Source organism: Parambassis ranga, chromosome 17, assembly GCF_900634625.1.
Source record: "Parambassis ranga chromosome 17, fParRan2.1, whole genome shotgun sequence".
Taxonomy (NCBI): Eukaryota; Metazoa; Chordata; class Actinopteri; family Ambassidae; genus Parambassis; species Parambassis ranga.
In genome coordinates this window covers 4,959,472-4,981,555 of record NC_041037.1, presented here as the reverse complement: position 1 = coordinate 4,981,555, position 22,084 = coordinate 4,959,472, and the positions used below count along the sequence as shown (strand labels likewise).

At 41.9% G+C, this 22,084-nt stretch overlaps 1 protein-coding gene across 4 annotated transcripts in view; it reads left to right on the top strand.

Annotated features, from left to right (window-relative positions):
* The window catches only part of mib1 (MIB E3 ubiquitin protein ligase 1), a 48,479-nt gene that overhangs the window by 4,644 nt on the left and 21,751 nt on the right, over positions 1-22,084 (top strand). For all 4 annotated transcript variants that reach the window (XM_028427198.1, XM_028427197.1, XM_028427195.1 and 1 more), the window contains exons 3-12: positions 26-155; positions 3,849-3,953; positions 4,958-5,024; positions 5,417-5,621; positions 6,473-6,656; positions 7,609-7,753; positions 7,850-7,983; positions 8,798-8,905; positions 9,004-9,201; positions 9,351-9,502. In XM_028427198.1, coding sequence (XP_028282999.1) covers positions 26-155; positions 3,849-3,953; positions 4,958-5,024; positions 5,417-5,621; positions 6,473-6,656; positions 7,609-7,753; positions 7,850-7,983; positions 8,798-8,905; positions 9,004-9,201; positions 9,351-9,502 — 1,428 coding nt within the window. The remainder of the gene's footprint in view (positions 1-25; positions 156-3,848; positions 3,954-4,957; positions 5,025-5,416; positions 5,622-6,472; positions 6,657-7,608; positions 7,754-7,849; positions 7,984-8,797; positions 8,906-9,003; positions 9,202-9,350; positions 9,503-22,084) is intronic.

Here is a 22,084-nt window from a genome sequence, read left to right as displayed (position 1 = left end):
TTCTATTTTTTTTTTATATGAACAGAGTTCTTATGGAGTCACGTCGCAAATCAAAGAAAATCACAGCCAGAGGAATTTTCACTGGTGGCCGGGTTGTGAGAGGAGTGGACTGGCAGTGGGAAGACCAGGATGGAGGCAATGGAAGGAGAGGGAAGGTAGGGTATCAAGCTAATCAAGAGACGTAATTTACAAAGATCCATCCATCCAAAGATCTTTAATCTTCAATAGGTTCAAATTGTTAAATAAGCATTGGGAAACTAACTAAGAAGAATAGAATCTGTCACCACAAGCCCTTTTTGTCCTTGGTTCCACGCTGTTGATCCCTGTTCATCTTTATTGAGGCTATAAACAGACTTCCTTGCTGCAGGTTATTCCAGCCTTAAATACATCATTATATAGTAATACAATACCTGATGAAGTTGCATTTGTTTACCTGTTTAGATTTATACAGTAACTGTATAAATCTAAATAAGTGCCTGTATTTTGACTCTGGTCCAGACCCTGAAGAATTCAATTGCCCTCTAGGCAATTTGAGACTTCATTTTGCTGTGTTATTTAATGGCATATCTCATTACTGTTTTATGATGCTGTAAGCAATATGCTCTCCAGAAAAAAAAGCACTATTATGTGTCCTGCAGCTTAGATGTTCTCTTAGGTTAACATGAATATTACCTCCTAAGGCCCGTTAATCAATTAGCTTTGGAAGGGGCCTGAAAATAATTTAACAGTTTGATTTCTGTATTTACTTCAGGCACTGCTTTTAATTAAAGAATTAATTTACTCTGGTGCAGTTCTTCTCCAGACACTTTATCAGGTGTTATGAAATCCCAGTCGTCTTTTCCAAATTTGAAAGGATTTTGCAGTCCACTGTTTATAGCTCATTATTTATTTATGCCTTTACACATAATTTCCCCCAGTTTACATCTACAGCTGTGAACTAGTTCTTACAATGAAAGTCAGATATAACATTAATCTAACAAAAAGGATGTGAAAAGTACTGGGGCTAGTCTGCCAGAATGCTTAGTGGTACTTTTCTTATTCAGCAGGCCCACAAAGCTAGGCAATATAGAGACTGACTGACTCCAGGCTGGATTTGCATTAATTTTTGTATACACATGGGGGTAGGCGGCCCGAAGACGGGACGATTCATGTTTCACTGCAATATCTCCGTCCGGGCGCAGCCATTTTTTGCTCTTTGTTGACAACCTATACCTCGTTGGAAAGCCACTTCCCTACTCTATTGATTGACAGCTCGTTTGACCATACAAAAGGATCGAGGGCCTGTCCATAGCCAAAAGAATCCAATGAGCGACTATATCGAGCGAAGCACCTCCCCCCACTCGTACGCTTGTATTTTCAGCCCATTATATTTGACGCTGAATCTGATGCAATGGACGTATAGCCAATAAAATTTCTGTCACGGGGATGTCCCACATGAAGGGGGTGTGGAAGGAGGGTGGGCTACACACCTAAGCGTAAACATGAACAATGGATGCTGGCTGTCCGTGCGTACGTGCGTAACAGTGAGAGTGAGCGTATAGCTACATATTTTGGTGTTTCTAGCGACCAGAGAGATGGCGAAACACACAGAAAAGAAGAATTACACCATTGAAGAAGTTATCCATGAGTTTACAATAAGGAAAAGCAACTTTTCTGATGAGGACGTGTCGGACGCAGAAAGTTATGTGTTATGTGTTGACTTCGGTGGAAGAAGATAAGTTCATTGAAGGAGGAGATATAGTCCTTGACAAGTAAGTGTAACTTTTATACATGTTGTAGTTTTATAAACAGAATGTAGACATTTCGAAGAATTAGTGAATACAGTGTTGTGTCCTTTGTTTTGTTTACATGTGTATGGGGGAGGTGTGCGCTTTTACTATTCCTCTACAAGTAGTTGTGGAGGACTGATTTGTGAGGTGAACAATGAATACAGATACAGTTGTTCTTTGAATGAATATCTGATATATACATACAGACATACATATGTCTATAGTTATTTTGTTTTATATATATTTTTTGCATTTTAGGCAAACACTGTTCTATTTTGTTTACCTGTGTGGTGTGCACTTTTACTATTGATTTGTGAGGTGAACAATGAATGCAGATACAGTTGTTCTGTGAATGAAAACCTTATTTTTTGCATTTTAGGCAAACTGATTCAGATACAGAGTGGGAGCCAAGCACCAGAGCCAGAGCAGCCTCCTACTCCCAGTGTACAACATCACAAGCCAGTCTACATCTCTGGTGACAGTAAGACACCCATCAAGTTTTCTAGCTGTGCTTTGTAGCAGCCCGTGACTGTAACAATCAGTGGCATACTGAGAACAACATGTGGCTGTGAAACCTGTGGAATTGTAAACATGTAAACAGTTTGCTGTAAGTAGTTTGGGTATTTGTTTAGATAAAGGTGTTGTTTTTGACCATATCTCTTGTTCTGAGTCTTTTCTTTTGATGCACAATTTCAGTTTCAGTAGAATAATGAGGTTCCTCTAAGTGGCACCTTTCATTAGAGCTCTCATTGATGTCTGTATGTTGAAGCATTCCAGAGTTATGCACTTTGGTGCCAAAGTGTCCATTTGGAGACTCCAAATGGCACTTTTTGGAGAGCGCCTGGGAATACCTACAGAAAAACCTGTCCCAAATGGTCATTTCTTGTCCAATTACTATCTACTTTTAACTGGGAATAGGTAAGACTTCAGCCTATGTCACTATATTGTCATCTAATCAACATCTCCATGCTCCAGTTGTCAAGCAGCCTTTTTTTTACAAAAAAAATTTAGGCGAGCTACAAAATCTTTTTATTTCTCTGTGTTTAGACTTCTCTCACTGTTAACCATTTGCAATTGCAGTAAATCACACAGCTAAAATAAAAATTTCAGAGTGTTACCTTCACAATGAGACCAAGCTTTTGCACATACTCCTAAGGGCTCACAAACAGCTTGTAGTTTAATTTGGGTATGCCTTTGACAGGCGTTTGTCAACTATTGAGGGTGGTTCAAAAGGGTTAACGGGGTGAGGGATTGCACTCAACATGGATACATTAATGGCACAAATTTCTAAAAAAAGATAGGAGCTACAGCTTTATCTGCCCCTCATGGAAACCATGGGTCTTGGTGTTGCATAACGTTTAATAAAGAAGATTGATTGCTGTCCTATAGTTGGCTCTAAATCTCTGTCAGTAAGAGATTTAACTAGGAAAAAAAGTCAAAAGTTGCACACAAAGTTTCTTGTTCTGATTACCTCAGTTTCCCACAGGCTCTGTCTGTGGCTTGGTTAAACTAGGTATGTGTTTGTCTTGTTTGTCTTCTGTGCAAACTAACAGTAATTGTTGAAATTACTAATTAAAACATCCTTTGATATTTTATATATTTTTTATATATATATATTAATAACAAGTTTAGGTTTGACTGTAAAAATAAGATGCAGGAACTAAAACAATCTTTTTGTCATGCTGCTATTTTTGTTTTCATTTTTGTTCTTGATTTGCCCAACTCCTAATATTCTCAGCATTTGTTAAATTAAACATTCATTAAAGTTTTTACACAGCCAAACATACAAACTTCTGTCACAATACTGTGCAGATTTACTACATCAACGGTTTCCATCTTGGGACAAAAAGTCTTTTCTAGTTCAGGTTCCCTCTGGCCTTTCATTTGACAGCATCCTGATGGGGATCAATAAAGTGTTATCTTGCTGTTATGACAATGTTTAAGAAGATGAAAAACATCTGTTTGAAACTTCCTTCTGAAAAAGCAGACTTCTGCTGAGTAATCCAAAAACTTTTATTCACAAATAAAACTTATTAACACTCATAACTCTTCTCTTATCTTGTTTCTCCTAATCCACAGGTGACAGAGATCCAGGATTGGAGTGCAGCCAGCCCTCATAGCGCTGCCTATGTGCTGTGGGATAACGGGGCGAAGAACCTGTACCGAGTTGGCTTTGAGGGAATGGTGAGCAAACCTCTAGTCTGATCCTCACGCTTGGTCCTTTTTCCAAGCAGACAAAGTCTCACAAAAGATCAGCTGTCAGTCAGCTTTTGTGTTTGACCGTTGTGCCGAGGCTCTTTCTTTTGCTGCCAGGCCTTTGTGAGAGCCATGCAGCCAGCATGATTAAGGCGCCATTGTGCAGGCAGCTGGAAGGGGACGGTATCTACATGATAAAGGCAATCTGTTTTTTTGCTTTTTAGGGTAAGAGAGTGAACATGGAGGTCAACTCCAGAGAAGGGGGGACACACTCTCTTGGGGTTGTTGTGGGTACGGCTGCACACGCGTCCCGGATGAAAAGCATTTTCTTCATTGGTCGACTGCCCTTGCCTTTGTATGAAAGTAGCCAATTGGGTTTCTCAGTTGCGTAACAGATTTGTCCTTTGTTATTCTAATAGGTTGAAAGGAAGGTAGATGGCATCTGCCTCTGGATTAAGTAAATCATGGATTAGACCCCCCATCTTGACAGTTTAATTTTGGCTTTGTTTTTATTAAGACAGTGGGCAAATCCTGCCAATGCATACAGAGGGACTGCAGCCTAGTACTTGTTGCAAATGCAGCATGAGAGGGCAAAACCTTTCCTAGTTTCCTTTGTGTGCAAAGATCAAACATGTTCTGCTGGCAGGGTAAAATAGACAAGAGGTATCGGTTTGTTGAGACTTGTTGTAGTCAGGACTTAAGAGGAGTATTTGCTCTGCCTTATGATCATCTTTGCCCTCTAACTCTATCTCAATGACTGCGCATCTGAGTCATCAGAAATGATATGATGCTTTCTCTCTGTAGCAATATTGTGTTTCCTTGTCCTGCCTTAGCCTCAGGGCTCTCATATTCTCGGTCTTCAATGCAACTAATGTGCCATTGCAGCTGAAGTGTGTAAAATCACAGTTTCAGTATTCATGATCATGCCCCTCTAATGGAATTAGCGTAGGTAATTATCTAACTCTGCTTTCTTTTTTTCTTTCCCCATCCAGTCGGATCTGAAGTGTGTCCAGGACGCCAAAGGAGGCTCCTTTTACAGAGACCACTGTCCTGTGTTAGGTAAGAACGCCAGTGATCTGTGTCCATCGTCATTATTGCACCAGTTCTCTCACCTATAGTTCTGGTGCAGTGAATTCAAGGGCATTAGGGGAGTTTTACTTGTAGTTATGTCTCACTGGCCACTAGATGTCAGCACTGCATAGTCGCCTGGCTGCCAAAACCAGGTACAGACCCAGGTCATGCAGTAACAGTTTTACATGTATTTGAAGAATTAATTGTCTCTGTATTTATATCAAATCTTAGCAGTAGACCTTTATTACATTTTTGTCATTAATATAAATAACATTAAATTTGAAGCCTAGTGCATTAGTAATGCAGTGCAACATGTCTTCTTCCTGTCTGACACTTCCAGTTAAATTGTCGATAAATCTAACATTACCTTCATCTCCCAGGTGAGCAGAATGGCAACAGAAATCCTGGCGGCCTACAGATTGGAGACCTTGTCAACATTGATCTGGATCTTGAGATCGTTCAGTCCCTGCAGCATGGCCACGGGGGATGGACTGATGGCATGTTTGAGACCCTCACTACCACTGGCACAGTGTGTGGCATCGATGAAGATCATGACATTGTAGTTCAGTATCCCAGTGGTAACAGGTGAGTCCTATTATTGACTGACTCAGAATGACTGGCATCATGATTAGCTTATTTCTCTTAAGCTTTTATATAAACCCTTTCACAGGTCTGTCAAAAGCTGTAAAATTCTTGTCAGTATTTTTACGCTGCATATTGTAATTATGGAGAGAAGAGACTCAAAAGTAGTGATTTTTTTTTAATGTGTGTTTACAGTGGATCTCCTGAAAATCTACTGATGCCTCTTAATCGTAATGTTAACTGCATATATTTAGTTTGATCCTAGACCCTTTAATAGTAAAACTAGATTGACCTAAATTACATCTGTATCTCTTAAATGGATATGTATTTCTTCCAAATGTGACACATCCTATTTTTCATGAGCAATTTAAAGGTCCCGGTTCAAAGCTACTAACCACAAGGTATTAATATGAGAATTTAACAGAAAAAATGCAACTCCTGAAACCGAAGTGTCGCAATCCGCTAGGGAGAAGACCTGTCACATTGCTGCAGTTGTACAGAAACACTGCACCAGCTTTTGTGCCGTGGTGTTAGAGAGTGATGCTTCTTTTAGTTCAAAACATTTTGCCTGAACACAAACACCTGCAAATTTGACAACAGCCAAGTTTTATTTTTGCTAATCACATAGTATGGTATGATATTCCAGTGTGTGTCATTTTATGTATTAGGAAGTTCCAAGTTGAAATGGTTTTCTTTTTTTCTTCTTTTTTAATAAATGTATTTATGTACAATGTGTCACTCTGAGCTAGGTGCAAAAAACAAGTGATTTACAATGCTCTAAGCATTGATGGCCTTTTTTTAACCACATTTTTCTGTCTTCGTTTTTTTTTCTGTGTCACCTTCTTTATCGTTAGATGGACCTTTAATCCTGCAGTGCTGACAAAGGCCAATGTAGTGCGTAGCGGTGAAGTTGCAGCTGGTGCAGAGGGAGGCAGCTCCCAGTTCCATGTGGGAGACCTGGTCCAGATCTGCTATGACATCGACCGCATCAAGCTGCTACAAAGAGGCCACGGGGAGTGGGCCGAAGCGATGCTGCCTGTAAGAGTTTAATAGATGCTCACGCTGTTCCAGTAACATGATGGGTTTCTGTTGAATGATTTCCAGAAAATGTGTGTAGAACAATTTTAGAAATGTGTCTGGTTGGATTTATTTCATTTATCTCAAAAGTATTACATTTAATGAAACTGCCCACTGAGCTGTAGCTGTAAAGCTGTAGTGTGAGTGCCAAAAATGATTGCAAGATTTTTACAAAAGAATTACCATGTATGATTCCTCCTCTCAAATCTATGGCTAATTTCCATCTCGACATGACTTTTTTCTCCCCATATTATGAAGTTTATTCATTGCTGCCCAGCATGCTGTAGGTTATGTAATACTAGTATACTCCAATATGCCACTTGTCCCTGCCAAACCGGCCCCCCTCAGCAGCTAATGAGCCTTAAAACCCTGAGATGGTTTGTAGCTTTGATCACTAACCACGGCTGTTTGCCGCCTGCTGCTGCATCTACTGCAGCAGTTCCTGTTATTGATGGCATCCTCCAGGACAACCCCAGACCCAGCCCAACACACTCAAGAGTACCTCTTCCCCATATAGCCAGACTTGAGATATAATTCAAAATTGGAAAGCATTATGCTCTGTCTTCTCTGTATTGCCTGTATAGATGAGGAATAGCTTAGCAAGTAGAAGGGTCTCTTTCTTCTATATCCATCTTCTTTCTTGTGCAGGCAAATGTCCAAAGAATTATGAGAACACACATTAAATCTAATACATTCCTGCAGTTTTACTTTTGCTGTGAGCTTAGTTTCTTTTTTTGTTAAAGACAGCTGTTTGTTGAGCTAATATTTTCTCCTCTTACCTTTTACTTTTGTAGCTCTTTTGCAGTCTCTCTCCATCTGTCCTCTGCCACTTACAGACTCCGTTACACAGAACATAGCCTAAAGACAACAACCCTCCATATACTAATGAGTTTTTTGCAACATTTTTAAACAGACCCTGGGCAAGGTGGGACGTGTGCAGCAGATCTACTCTGACAGTGACCTGAAGGTCGAGGTCTGTGGGACGTCTTGGACGTACAATCCTGCTGCTGTCACCAAGATCGCCCCCTCTGGCTCTGCTGTCAGCAATGCTTCTGGAGGTATGTGTGAACACACACCGCTGAAACCACCCTGTTTTCAAGCACTTACATTACATACAATCAGTGTCTTTAATGTTTTTTCCCTTGTGTGGCCAGAGCGTCTGTCTCAGTTACTGAAGAAATTATTTGAGACACAAGAATCCGGAGACATTAATGAGGAGCTGGTCAAGGCAGCAGCCAATGGAGACTTGGCCAAAGTGGAGGACATTCTGAAGAGATCTGATGTGGATGTAAGTCCTCCAACACTTTTTTTTTTGAAGAAGAATAAGAAGAAAAGCTAAATTTGTACCATTACAGACAGTCTCGGTGCGTACAATCTGGGGACAATCTGGGTACAAATATAATTGGAGCTGGAATGCTCCTAGCTGTGCTCTGCTCTTCTCTGAGGAGGCTAAGAGTCTTCTAAGAACAGTCTCTAAGATCCTCCTTCCCCTGTACCACTCAATCTGAAAAGCATTAAGGCTGGGCCCAGAGGAGACACATAGAAGCACTGGTGTGCACTGCAGCACAGACCCTGATTCACTCTCAGAATCAAGCGTAGGTCTGCAGATTGTGTTCTGACACAGCCTACAGGATAGGGAGAACACCCATTCGCCATAGCACAGAAGTCTGCGGCCTGTATTGGTAATGAAAAAAATGGTTACGTGAAGTCTGCAACACTGTCTTCACTTAGAAGAAAACAGTGTTTGTTTGTGTGTGTCTGTGTGTGTGTGTCATTGGTGAAAGCTGGCCAGATGCCCTATTGCCTTTCAGTGGAATTATTTGCTTAAAGCTGAGCACACTGAGCCTGGCCAAGTGATCTGGCTGCCAGGACAAGAGACGTCTCGAGACTCCCAAAGGAGTCCACATTAATATTTATGCTCCGGGTTTTTGCAGTGCTGCAGTTGGTGATGAAACATGCACACGCAGCTTGCACATCCACAAATGCTTAAACACACCCTCTTCTTTTATCTCCTAACATCTAATTTATTAGATGCAGATCTAAGCATAAAACATGACATTGACATGCACTCATGTTCTTACTGGCTCTTGATGTGTTTGCAGGTGAACGGGCAGTGTGCTGGACACACTGCTATGCAGGCAGCCAGTCAGAACGGTCATGTGGATGTCCTGAAACTGCTTCTTAAACACAATGTGGACTTGGAAGCTGAGGTTAGTATAATTAAGAAATATATATCTTTACTACTTATTATGTGTCATTTCACGCAAAATAGAAACATGTCATGATTCTGGTGTTTCACTGTATTCAGGACAAAGATGGAGACAGAGCAGTTCACCACGCAGCCTTTGGCGACGAGGGCTCTGTCATTGAGGTGCTGCAAAGGGGAGGTGCTGACTTGAATGCCAGGAACAAGCGAAGGCAAACGCCACTACACATAGCTGTCAACAAGGGTCATCTACAGGTGGTTAAAACTCTGCTGGATTTTGGCTGCCACCCCAGTCTCCAGGTATGCAACTCTTTGTTACCTATTCATAGTTGCTTTGTGATGTATAAACAAATGTGAAGAACATTTGGACACTTGATAGGGTGGTTGAGCTCGTATTGTAGCCATCGTTTGAATCAAGAATTGTAAGTAATATAAGGTTTCTTTTTAAGGATTCCGAGGGTGACACACCTTTGCATGATGCAATTAGCAAGAAGAGAGATGACATGTTGTCTGTGCTGCTGGAAGCTGGCGCTGATGTCACCATCACCAACAATAACGGTTTCAATGCTTTGCACCATGCTGCCCTGCGAGGAAACCCAAGGTATGTGAACTTTTTCTGCTGCTTCTAGCCGACATGATTGTCTGCTGTCTACAAGTGATTGCACATTTAATTAATTGTTTTGTTAATCGTTTAAAGCAGTGCCCCTTCTGGTTTTCAATAAGTCCAAATTGAATCCATTTTCCTACAATTTATTTTAAAATCTCTCTATATAATGGTATGGAGTCTTCATAGCAAAAACAAATTGAAACTAAGTTGCCTAGAGGTCTGGCTATAGATGAATGGAATCGAGAGTATCCATAAGTTTCGTGACTTTGACTTTGAAGTAAACTGCTCTGGTGGTTTCAGTAACTCTGTTCTGTGACAGAATCTGTCAGTTAATCATCTCCTGTTAGAACAAGTGATGTTGGTTCAACAATGGCGTAACAGCATTTTGATTAGCTGACAGTTAATCCTTTAAGGCAGCGGTCCCCAACCTTTTTTGCACCACGGACCGGTATCATGTAAAACAATACTTTCACGGACCGGCACAGAAAAAAAAAAAAAATAAACAAAAAAAAACAAAGTGCATAAACAGACTCTTACTCTTATGCTTAATTAGTGGGAGCCTTTGAGCTTTCCCAGCAATGAGGCGGTCCCATCTGGGGATAATGGGAGACATGACACCCGAAGTGTGTTTCTTATGTCCAGTCCACTCCGTAATTTTGTTTTGGCCGTCATTAATTGCTTCAGTCGTTCTTGTTCATGTTTTCTTCCATGGCTTGTCTTTTAATGCAGGGTGCTCGGTCTCGCAGTTTTGAAGGCTTCGTTGCCTCATTTGCGAGTCTGTCGCCACATATCGCTCAGAGCGGACTTGGTGTGTGAGAATCACCTGTTGCAATAAATCCGCATTTTAAATAGGACTCCTGATATAGTCTTTTAAATGCGGGTTTCTTTTTCTTTGAAGGGGTAGGCTCCTCTTCTTCTGTCTCCTCGTTAGGCCTTTTCCCCTTTCCGAAGAAGCTCTCCAAAGACGTTTGTTTTTTATTTATTTTTGCTGCTTGTGGGCTTAATTTTGGGGTTCCGTATCCCGTGACCGAGACAAGCGTCTGGGCAGGTGCTTAAAGGCACAGGCGGATGAATCTGATCGATTTATAAATGAAACAGCTGTCAGACTCAGATAATGAATAATATATGTTTTGCTCAGTCTTTCTGTGCGGCCCGGTACCAAATGACCCACGGACCGGTACCGGTCCCCGGCCCGGTGGTTGGGGACCACTGCTTTAAGGAACAGTCTAAAATGTGCATTTATTTCACAAATTGTTGTTTGTTTATAAGATCAGTCTCAGGTTTTTCAGGAAAAATTGCTATCTGGTGTGAATTTGATATGTAAAATTTATTTATTGTGGGAATTTCTTCCACAGAATCCACTTACTTTCATTTAGAAGTTTAAACCCATTAAGGCTAAAATGCCTCTGCCAAGTGAAAACCTATTACCCACATATAAGCTTTACTTTTGTATCTCAGTTCAGTTTGACATGGAATTTAAGCAGGCCTATAGGCTTCATCCTTCTCCACAACAAATGGTGTTGTCTCAGTCATTTACTTTATATAAGTATAGCCTTTAAAATTCATTTGTTGTCCTCTTACTAGTCCATCACTGTGTGTTGTGAACAGAGGCTCGCCTGAAGTGGCTGGCCCCTTTCTGGAGCAGCAGTAGTTCGTCTTGTCCATGACTCTTGCTGTTTCTGGCCAGAAGGTTGCTGTTCCACTCTTTTATGCAGTTTATTCTTGTCTCTCAACCATGAGCATATTTAAGATGGCGCACAGAGATAACTGTGTCAGATTGGTTATCCAGGGGTCTCTTAGGGTGACGGATATTGATACTTCACGGCCAGAGTGAATAACTGGAGTGTTTCACTAGAAACAGCTGCTGCGTGCCCAGGAAGCAGCTTTGGTTGTGTATTTGTATGTTTGCGCATGAGTATGGCTGCATCCTAGGCAAAATGTCATTCCCCTTCACTGGCATTTATTCCTTTGGCATGAGGACAAATGGAATTGAGGTCACAGGGCTGTGGAACACCTGTCACCTGCACGGAAGTCTGGACCTATTCGGCCATCCACCTCTGCTACACTACTAAATAGATTATCTTAAGCCAGCTCCTGTTTACTTTGTGGTTCATTGATCTGATTTGCAGATTGACTCAGACATACAGAATAATTATGAATACTGACTAACATTGCTTATAGGCTAAAATCATGCGTCACTGGGGCTTTCTTTATTGTGTAAAGTGTGTATTGGCTCATGTCAAGCAGTTTGTGATAACAACTGTAATAATTACAAAAGACAATATACAGGGATTTATATAGAAAATGAGGGTAAATTAAATAATTAATAACAAGAGTAAACATGCAGAAAGAATTTTAATTTTAAAAATACAGAGCTAGTTTCTCTGGTCTCTTAAGTATAACAATGTTAGATGGCTTTCACATTATATAATATGACAACAGTGGTTAAAAATGACACACAGATGTCCCAGTCAGACATACTAATCCTGAGAGGAGGGAAAAATAAAATACTAGAAGGCAACTGTTATCTTTTTTTCCACAGCTTTTAAACTTTAATGAGTAACAGTGAACATTCTTAGGTAAGGTCACAGAATGCCAGAATTTAAACAAAGATATTTGCATTATAAAAATTAAAAAGCAATGTGTGTAATGTAAGCAAGGTTACAGCAGGGAGCTGGTCCTCTGTAGTACTCATTGATTTTTTTTTTTTTTTTTTGGACAAAAAGTGCTTGAGTACAGTATTTTCCGTATCTGGGCCCCTGTCGTGTTGTATTGCGCTGCTTGCTTCAGTCCACGCTCTGTCCCCATGCCTTCACAGAAACGAAGATATATGTCGCCTTCTCCAGTCTGCCCATTTACTTTTATTTCACGCTCGAGCTCCTGCAATATCAGGGAGACAGTCCACAAGTCCTAAAGCCCTCGAAAACCTCTCCCTAGGTTGAACTCAAACTACTTTATCCAATGTGTTTTTAAATGGAGAGGCAGCTGTTTCGATTGAATGCATAACAGGAATTACTAACATGGAATTAAATTCCTAAAAATGCACCCTTGATGACTGTTGATAAGAAGTACTTGGAGTTAATCAAAAGGCCCATCCTGGTGGTAACTTTTAGAATTGGTTTCCTTTCATTTAGATTAAACCAGACTGGCCTAAAGAAGTCTAAAATATAATTTCTTATCTAAACTATTACAGTACAATTCCTGGAGAACAAATGTAAAAAAAAAAGTTTCCTCATTGCATCCTAAGTGATGCAAGTTATCAACATCAAATGCGGGCTTTTAATTTCAAGTAGAGAATGCGTCAGACCCCTGTGTGTGTGTGTGTGTAATGTGTTATGCGCCTGGGTGTTTAAAAAGCGTGGGTGGGTCTTCCAGCAGTGGAAACAAGATTGAGGTAGACACATAGGAAGAACCCTGTGGGTGACAGATGAATCTTTCAACTTGGAGTCACAAATACAGAGACAAATCAACTCTACCAACAGGGGAGCGGCAGGAACTGAGGGTGTTTTACTATATTTTACCTTGTTCATTACTCACTCACACATACACACACCACCGCAGAGTGTAAGGGCAATTCCCCATAAATTAGGCCTTGTTGTTAAGTTTTACAATTGCTAGTAAATTGAAAAGGCTGGTATAACCAGCAGTAACATGTTAGGGAAAGGATTTTCTGTGCTCCACAGTGTGTGTTCTCCGTGTGTGTTTACCGCAGCCCCAGCCTGCAAGGGGAGCCTGGCTCATCTCTGCCTTTCCCTCGGGCTGCTAGAAGCCAGTAGCTGCTACAATACTGTAAACAATACGATTAATAGCCCGTGACTCATAAATGGGCTCTAAACAAGCCCTGCAGCGGCTGTCTGTACCCTTTTACGTGTCACCTCCTTGTAATATTTGCCCTCCTCTGTCTCACATACAGTTTCTGGCTTTCTTTTAATATGGCAACATACAGGCAGACCTTCATATGGTAATTGCCTCACCTGAGAAAACGGAAGGTTCTGCAAGCTTTCACAATGTGCTCTGAAATGCTAAAAGGCAGCACTGTAATGGTGGGGATCATAGTTAAATAGAAAACATGGTTTTAGGCTTATGTAGACAATGCATATTTGATATGGCTTAAATGTTTTGTAGAGGTTTGCTGCAAGGTTCACATGTTCATGGTTGCCATTGTTTTTTACTCTTAACAGTCTAGGTAAATCAAATCAGGCCACTGTGATTAAATAAACTAGAGGTTCTTAGACTGTGCAAATGGATTTCATGGTTTTTGGTCCAATGAGAAATATTTAAATTATTAATCAGTGTCTATTTGTTATACTCACATCTTTAAATTTGTTTGAGTAGTCAACTTTAATATTTGTTGGAGTAACTGATTGAATAGGGTTTTTTTTAATTTGCATTTAAAATAGCATAGCCAAATTAGGACGGCAAAAGACGTAGTGGAAGTATAAAAAGGAGTTAGTGCAGGAGACACCATATAAAGGGAGTTTGACTACTTGTTTTGCAGACACAGCAAGTGTCTGCTCCTTTGATTTGTGGATCCAGCTCTTGTCCTTAAAAACACCTGACTTCTCATCTTCCTCAGTTTGTCCAAAATCCCTGCAGGAAGCTTGACAGGAAGGAGGCCAAAAGAGTTTGTGCCCGTCATGCATTCCCTAAACAACCATATATTGCTCCTTCATAGTTTCTTGTTCACTTATTTTTGTAATTTTGACAGTGCCATTTGATCCCTGCTGGGCTGCATTAGCTGTCTCCGTTATTTTTCTCTTTTGCCTATTCCCACCCACAGTGTAATTGACTGTTAGCATCCAGTGGCAGTCAGTTTAGAAAGTGTCTTAGCAAGACAGCTATACATTCTCACACAGACATGCGAGTGCTGTAGTTCTGAAATAGCGCACACCGCATGTCTACCCCCCTGCTATTTCTGAAACAGCCGTTGATAGTCTGGTCAGAATATCAATCCCTCTAGAGGCAGAGAGGCAACACTTCAGGAAAGGGGACCATACAAGAGTTTTGAAGCTGGGATTGGTTTCTTTATTGGTCAGAAATGAGACAGGTTCAGCAATAAATATGACAATCACTGAACACTTCATATGGTTTAGGTAGTTGGAAAGCTGTAACCCAGTCATCGTCAACAAGTGGGTTGCTGTTATTACAGTGATTGTGTTGAAGGCATCACAGTGAAAAGTACTCCTGTAGTCATCAAAGCATAGCTACAGCTGGTTGAAGGGGACCAAATCCATTCAAGAGGTGATTTGGTTCCATTTTACCAGCTTTAGCAAAGCATTGTGGAATCACTGGTTGAGAGACAGACAGTACAAATGTTGATGCAAAGGTAACTGGCTCTGGAAAGTTGTATGCAAAAAAAAAACAAATAGATCAATGCTGTGCATAGAAATGGTGTGTTGCATTTAAACACTGTTTAAAACTTAATGTGACCACGATTACCCACTAGATGGAATGAACAGTGCTGTCCCTTTCTCTCCTACTTTATCCCTTGCCTGGTCACCTTCACCCACACTGTATGACACAGGTACATTTAGCACACTTCACCCCATTTACCACCACAGCAATAACACCCAGGTACAGTTGATCAACCTTACCTAACTTTCTCCTTTGCTGCCTCCCAGGCAGTGTATTTATCCTCTGTGCTATCTTTTTAAGTTTTATGCTTACCCCCCTCTTAGAGACTGAGGAAAAATTGTTCCCTGAGAAAAGGATAATAATAATCTGTGGCAGTGCACTTGAGTCAAATGTCCTGGAGTCATGAAGCAATTACAGGCTCTGACAGATGGGCCCTGCTGCAAGCACGCTGCCGCTCCGGTCACCAAGACGGCCAATAGACAAATGCAGACGCATAACTACATGCACAAGCTCTCTCACCCTACACTGGTGCTCAGGGGTGTCAAGTCACAGCATTAATTTAAACCAGTCATTTAAGTCCTAAGGACTGGTTTGCAGTGTGAAGGGTACAGTTTGAACAGTGACTGAAGGTAGATTATTTTATGCCTCTTTCAGGGACCTACACTGGTACAGTTCTGTAGATTTCATTTATTAAAATAAATAAATATTTATAAAAAAAATAATCACAGTAATATTTGTACAAAAGCAAATTCTGAACTTGCAGGTTTGTAGTTAATGATATAAGAATTGGCAACATTACCACTATTACAGAGAAACGGCAAAAATTTCTTACATTTTAACCGTGCTTTGTATTTATCTTTAATGTCATTACTTCTACACTGAGCTCCCCGATGCCTCCCAAAAGTTTCAGTAATGTTCAGTTTAGTGACATTTATTGGGCCTTTTTCAGCCTTCACCTCTTTACAATCATAATAAATGTTCCTTTGACACTCTTGTGAGGGAGGAAACTTGGAAACATAGTCAGCTGTTATAATTATTGACGTTTTCTGCCAAGGCACAAATTGGGGTCTCAGAGTGGCTAGCGACAGCTGAGGGATATACAGCACTGCTTGTAGACAGGATGGAGGTCAACATAGGGCTGGCTTGATATGGCACACCAGAGGCGGGTCTATTTGTAACATACACACATGCACATTTATGCTTGCTCGCTTACACACACACACACACACACACACACACACACACACACACAGTCACTCAGTCAGGTGGCCCAGCTGCTCACCTCGTCCAAGGGCCATAACAGGGCAAAAGCATGGGGGACGACAGGCACTTAGCATTTGATAATGTCAGCATCTGCTGTGTTTGTCACTCAGACAGCGGTCCTTGTGGCACTACATGAAACATGCAGTGCAAGCTGCACAAACACACATGCCTCTAAAGTCTTGATGGAAAAAGGGAGCATGACAGACTGAGTATCATGCATATGTGTATAAATAAACGAGTAAAAACTGACACAGAACATGCAGCTTAATTCTGATGCTTTTAGATCTGGACGTAGGTGTTTGTTGTCTAGTTTTGCCATTTTTACAGCTGAATTATTTTTAAAAAAATTGCACTCAGCTAATTTTGTAAAGGCAATGTGGTATAGGTGTCTTTAAGGTGAGTCTTTCTCTTTAGAAATTTGGCTTTAAGCACAATATGAAACACAACTTAAAGCAAAAGCAAACAAACGTCAGCACAAGATTTGTACAAAACAATCTTTGTATGCTGTAGCGTGATTAGTAAATTTTTCTATTGAAGAGTAGGTTGTCAGCTTTACACTTGGCATGTTTTTTCAGTTCTGAAGTAAGAGCTTGATGTCCTTAGATTGGAAACATACACTATACATGCTTTTTAGAGAAATCTTAATTACAGTATTATAAGGTTTATGGTTTAAACCACTTTTATTTAAAGCCAATTCATGTTAACTATCAACAATAATTGTTACATTATTTCTTCTTGTGCAGTGTGAAATATAAATACTTGCATGTAAAGAGAAGTAAATGTGTGCTAAAATAGGTATCGTGCTTGTCTATGATCCAGGTACAGGCCACAGAGGGAGTCAGTATAGGTGAAAGTGCTAGATATGAATAGCTTGCCATGCAAACTACTCCCCACCTCCCCCCTCGCTTCATTTCTCTCTGTGCCTCTGTCCATATTCTGTTGCCTTTATTTGTTTGAAGCAGTTGACAATTGGAATCAGCTGACGGGCCAGAGTTGACCCTGATCCTGCATTGTCACTTTTTGATGGTCTAATCTGGCTGCCATGCAGCCCAGCAAAGCATTTGGCAAGCATAGCAAACGTGAACAATGAGAAAGAAAGGGAGGGGAGCACAGGGCAGCCGGGTTGATGTGTGGCGTGGGGGTGTGGATAAGCGCAGTGGCATAAAGGAAGGGCAGTCATAGTTAAACACACAAGACTGTTAACACGGAAGCCTATGATACAGCACTAGGATAGAGCCAGGTCGTGCAGCAGCAGCCTCAGTGTCTCTTCATTCTGCCTCCTCAGCTCTTTCAGTTGCATGTTCCATAAAATCAGCTAGCAACGGGTTTTGTCCAATTCACCTTGCTTTCATTGTCCTTTCAGCCATGTAGCAGTACTGGAAAAGATTATGGTATTAATGGCTCCAGCATACCGCTTGCTTCCTTGCTGAAGTTGTTGCTAAGTTGCAGCTGGCTGAATTTCAAGGGCTGTAATGCAGCAAAATCGCCCAATAATGAAAGGAGGCTCTGTTCATATGGCAATATCACAAGACAACTGCTCATAGTTGGCATAGGTGGTAAAGTAGTGGCTTTAAGCCATACTGTCAAAGCAAGCCTCAGACATAATAATTATATGCTAACTTACGTAATTGTCCAATGAATTGTCTTTGTGATGTGATTTTTTTTTTTACTGGCCAAGTCAGCCACTTTGAGAAAGCAGTAAGTTCCCTACAGCGATTATTGCTGCAGTGAGACTGCCCAGAGACAGTATAGCTAATATATGAGCCTTACTACTGACTTTTCCTCCCTCTCTCTCTCCCTCACTTTTACTTAGCACGTTATTTTCATTTGATCTTGAAAACAGACATATTAACAAAGCACAAATAATCCCGACACAGTCATTTTTCCAGAATGTGGAATTGCACCTCACCAAGAATACATACTTCTTTACATTCCATAGCTATCATATGTCCATATGGGTACATAAAGAAGTATGTACACCAAGGAGGTCATCGTAGTTAGGAAATGTTCTCACCTTTTTCCAAGGTCAGGAAGTTATGAGCAGAATATTTTTCCTCACTGTTCTCTCTCCCATGTATGGTAGGCTGCACTGTAAGGTGACTTTGAGTGTAAATTCAGTTCAACACTCAAGGCTTTCCTTTGGTTGCCATGTAAGGCTGAACAGCCAGTCCCCCCGCCCCTGAACATAACAGAAGTTTTGCAGTCCATACCATAGTTGACTGTCCTAGTGACCCCCACGTCTTCCAGGCAACTGGGAGAAGCCAGGAAACTCAGGGGAGGGGGGAACACATCTTCCTCTTTTTTTGTTTTTTTTACAGCATTTAGAAGGTCGTCTTTTTTCTTTCCAGGAAAAATGTTGAGGTAGATTAAAGGGTTGAACAAAAAGAGCAGCACAGAGTTTTCTTCTTGACTTCAAAAGATAAAAAGAACAAAAAAGAGTCCACACAGTAAGGTGCAACCAGTTGTATGTGATGATCATTTGCCCTGTCCTGGGAGCAGGGGTGCACCTATAAGCTGAATGGCCCCGCTGACATACTAAACATTTCCCATCTCTCCGCCCACTTCTCTTTCATCTCGTCTTCTCCTCCTTCATTTCGTTCTCTTATTTCACCCCCACTTTCTCTAACCTTTCTCCTTTCCTGGCTTTCACTTGTATCCCTAATACTTGCCTGTCCCTCATCTCTCTAGTGTCAGCAACGTCCCCAGTGGCTAACTGGAGTGCTTGCTGATGTTTGAAAATGACGGTGATCCAAGTTGAACAGGAAGCTATTGTGAGCAGGATTTGGGTTTTAGGCACAGAGGCAGGCCATAGGTCACATGAAGGCGCTAATGCTCACTCAGCACTTGTGGATTGGTCCTAGTTATAACCCCCACCCACCCACCCACTACCAATATAACCACCACCTCTTTCTGTCTCTATCTCTTTCCCTCCCCGTTTTTCTCTCTACCTCCCCACTCTCTCGCTCTCTCTCTTTCTGTAGCTCATTCTCTCCCTTCCTACACAGAGATCGCAGTTTTTATGGTTATGTTTTCACCCCTCCTGTTTCCTCTGATCAAACCTCACTAGTCTCTGTTTACAGTGAAACCAGGTGTTGTGTCGCAAAAGGGGGTGGAACAGATCAATGATCATTTGCATGGTGGCGAGAATTGTTCAGCAAGCCTCTAATGAATCTTTGCCCCAGACCAGCACATTCCACAAGTCGACACTGCCTCCAACCATGCTAAGCTAGTCAGCAGGCTGAATGCTGAGGCAATAGGTGTAAAACGAAAAAATGGATTAAGGGGAGACCAGCTTAGGTCTGAGTGTGAAGACTGGGTGGCTGAGAACTGAACAAATGGGGAAAAATGGTGCAGTGTTCTTCGCAGTGCAAGGGTTTGGAATAGTAATGAGAGAAGGTGTAACTAGAGGTGACAGTTGTTCTCTGCACAAAGATAGGGTTGGGCAGGTGGATGAGCCTGGTCCTAAAGGTGTGACGTCCTGTTTAGGAAATGTCACAGCTACCCGAGAGGGTGAGCAAACAGGAGAGAGAGGGGGTGAAATTCCTTCCTACACACTGTGCGATGGAGGTTGGAGGAACTTGAACCAGCAAATTAGCCTGGTGTTGTTGTGTCTGTTCTGTTTTGGGCGATAGCACTGCAGCACTGTGTGCCCTGCATGCCCTGCCTAGCCTATAGCAATCTGTTATAGAGAGAGCGAAGAAACTGGGTTACTACCCTAAGAGCTGTGGGTTCAGCCAGTGACACACATCTCCTCAACCAGCTATTGCTGCCCAATATCTCCCCACCCCCCACCCCTCCACATCTGTGTTAATACACTTCTCACAGCTGTGTGCTGTCAATCCGCTTTTCCTCCTGTTCAGAACTCATGACCTGCCCGCTGTTCATTATTCTGATGCTTCGTCATCCCTCTGGTCGCCACGTTCCATCTTTTCGCCCCAGTCAGCTAACCTTGGTCACAAAAAGTGCAACATGTCCTCAAACTTACCTCCTGTCAATTAAGAATGCCATTGACCACCCCTGCCCCCTTTGTTTAATTAACAACTGGTCTGCTAAGAAAAGAACAAACCAAAAAAGATATAAAAAAAAAACAACAAAAACAAAAATAACACATTAAAAGTCCCAGTAATTATAATATCCTTCATTCAGGGTGACAAAAACATCTTGGAAGGTGTCGGATGCAAATTATGGATAAGGGAATGTCTCTCCACACCAGTGCAGGTCTGAGTTAACGAGTCCGTCATTAGATAGCGGCAGGGCTGCAACCATGAAGCCTAATGAGCCAAAGAGCTCTGCTGCTGCAGCATGTCCGGCCAGTGCCAGGAACACAAGAGAGGGAGAGGGAGAGAGCATGACAAGAGAGGGTGGGAGGGAAAAAGAACAAGATGAGAGAGATAGAGTGGAGAGTGCAAAAAACAGGGCTAAAATCCATGTGGACCATAGCAACTCCCCAGCCTCCCTCTTCCCTGATTCACCTCCTTCTGCATCCTTTTTCTCTCCATACTTTTTTAAATATAAAGCCTTGAATTCTTCCCTTCTTCTTAGAAAGAAGAAACAAGAAAAGGAGAAGAAAAAAGCCCAAAGGTGTTCTCTTGTTAAGTTCTGTCCCAGTGCTGCTGCTGCTGCAGAACAGTACATTCCACTCCCCCTTCCGAATACGCGACTCACAGGCAAACCATGCGGTTAATAACTGATCGCATCCGAAGAAGAGAGGGGAAAGAGACAGGACAGGAGACATCAAGGCCCATCAGGGGTAAACTCCATCCAAAAGCGAAGGAAGAGTATATATTACCTGTCAGATCATTTTCTTATCTGAGCTGCTCCTCCTCTCTTCCCCTCCTCTCCTCCTCTTCCCGTAGTGAAGAGAGCCATAATGACCTAGAGAGCGCTCCAGCTGCTGCAGCCATCGTGTGTGCCGGGTGCACGCCTGACTCGCTGAATCAGCTTCTATGATTGGGGGGAGGAGGGGTGATGGCGGGCGGGTTGAGTGCCAGAGTCAGGGAGGGGAGGAGGGGGGGAAAGAGAGGAAGCGGGCACACATGCACACACACACACGCATGTATACACATTCCCACACAAACACAAGTCATACCTTTAGAGGAGGAAGATGTAGAGCTGACATGAAGAGCTGCTATTTGAAAAAAAAGAGGGGGGGGGGCAGAGACAAGAAGGAGAGGAAAGGAGGGGTGAAAAAAAATCTGCAGCACTCTCCTCTCCATCATGTGCATTTTGAGGGAGAAAGCTGGGAGGATGCCCTGATCGGTGAAGGAGGCAGAAAGTGTACCAACCGTACACCCACCCTGCCTTTTTCTTATTCCATCGACACACACTCAGCCCCAGAGCTTTATCCTGCTCCTAAAATGCGCTTTTATTATTCAGTGGAACTTTATACAGCAGCTTAGATGAGGGAGTTTACCAAATGTTTGGAAGCAGAATTGTGATAAAAAATAAAAAAAAAAAGAAGAAAGAGGTGGCTATGCCTATGCGGTAGAAGACAGCTGTACTTTTAATAATCCCTTGTGATCCATGCAAATTTGATTATCATTGTGGGAAACTGGAGATGTAGGATATTGCAATATATTTTAGGTGTTTTTGTTATTTTCTGCACCAAAGAACCAGCCTAAACATTCTAGTGTACTTCCAGGGTCACCTTTTTTTTTACTAGGAGTAGATCAAGTAAAGATGCTGCTGCAGTTCGGAGGGCAAGAAGCACAGGGGGGAGCATCCTGGTGGCAAGTTAGGGGCAAAAGGCCAACCAGCTAGTGGCTCTCTACCCCTCAGTGCAGAGGGCTACACTAAACGGTTAGCACTTTGTGGGAAGCCAAGCATTTGAAACATGTCTCGGCCCTGTTTCGCTGGGCTGTTCCTGTGTCTTGTCTCACCACCTCCCTGACCATATTTAGTCAAGCAGTGCAAAAAATAGTTCTCGCTCCACTCCACTCGGCTCCTCTCCCCCCCCCA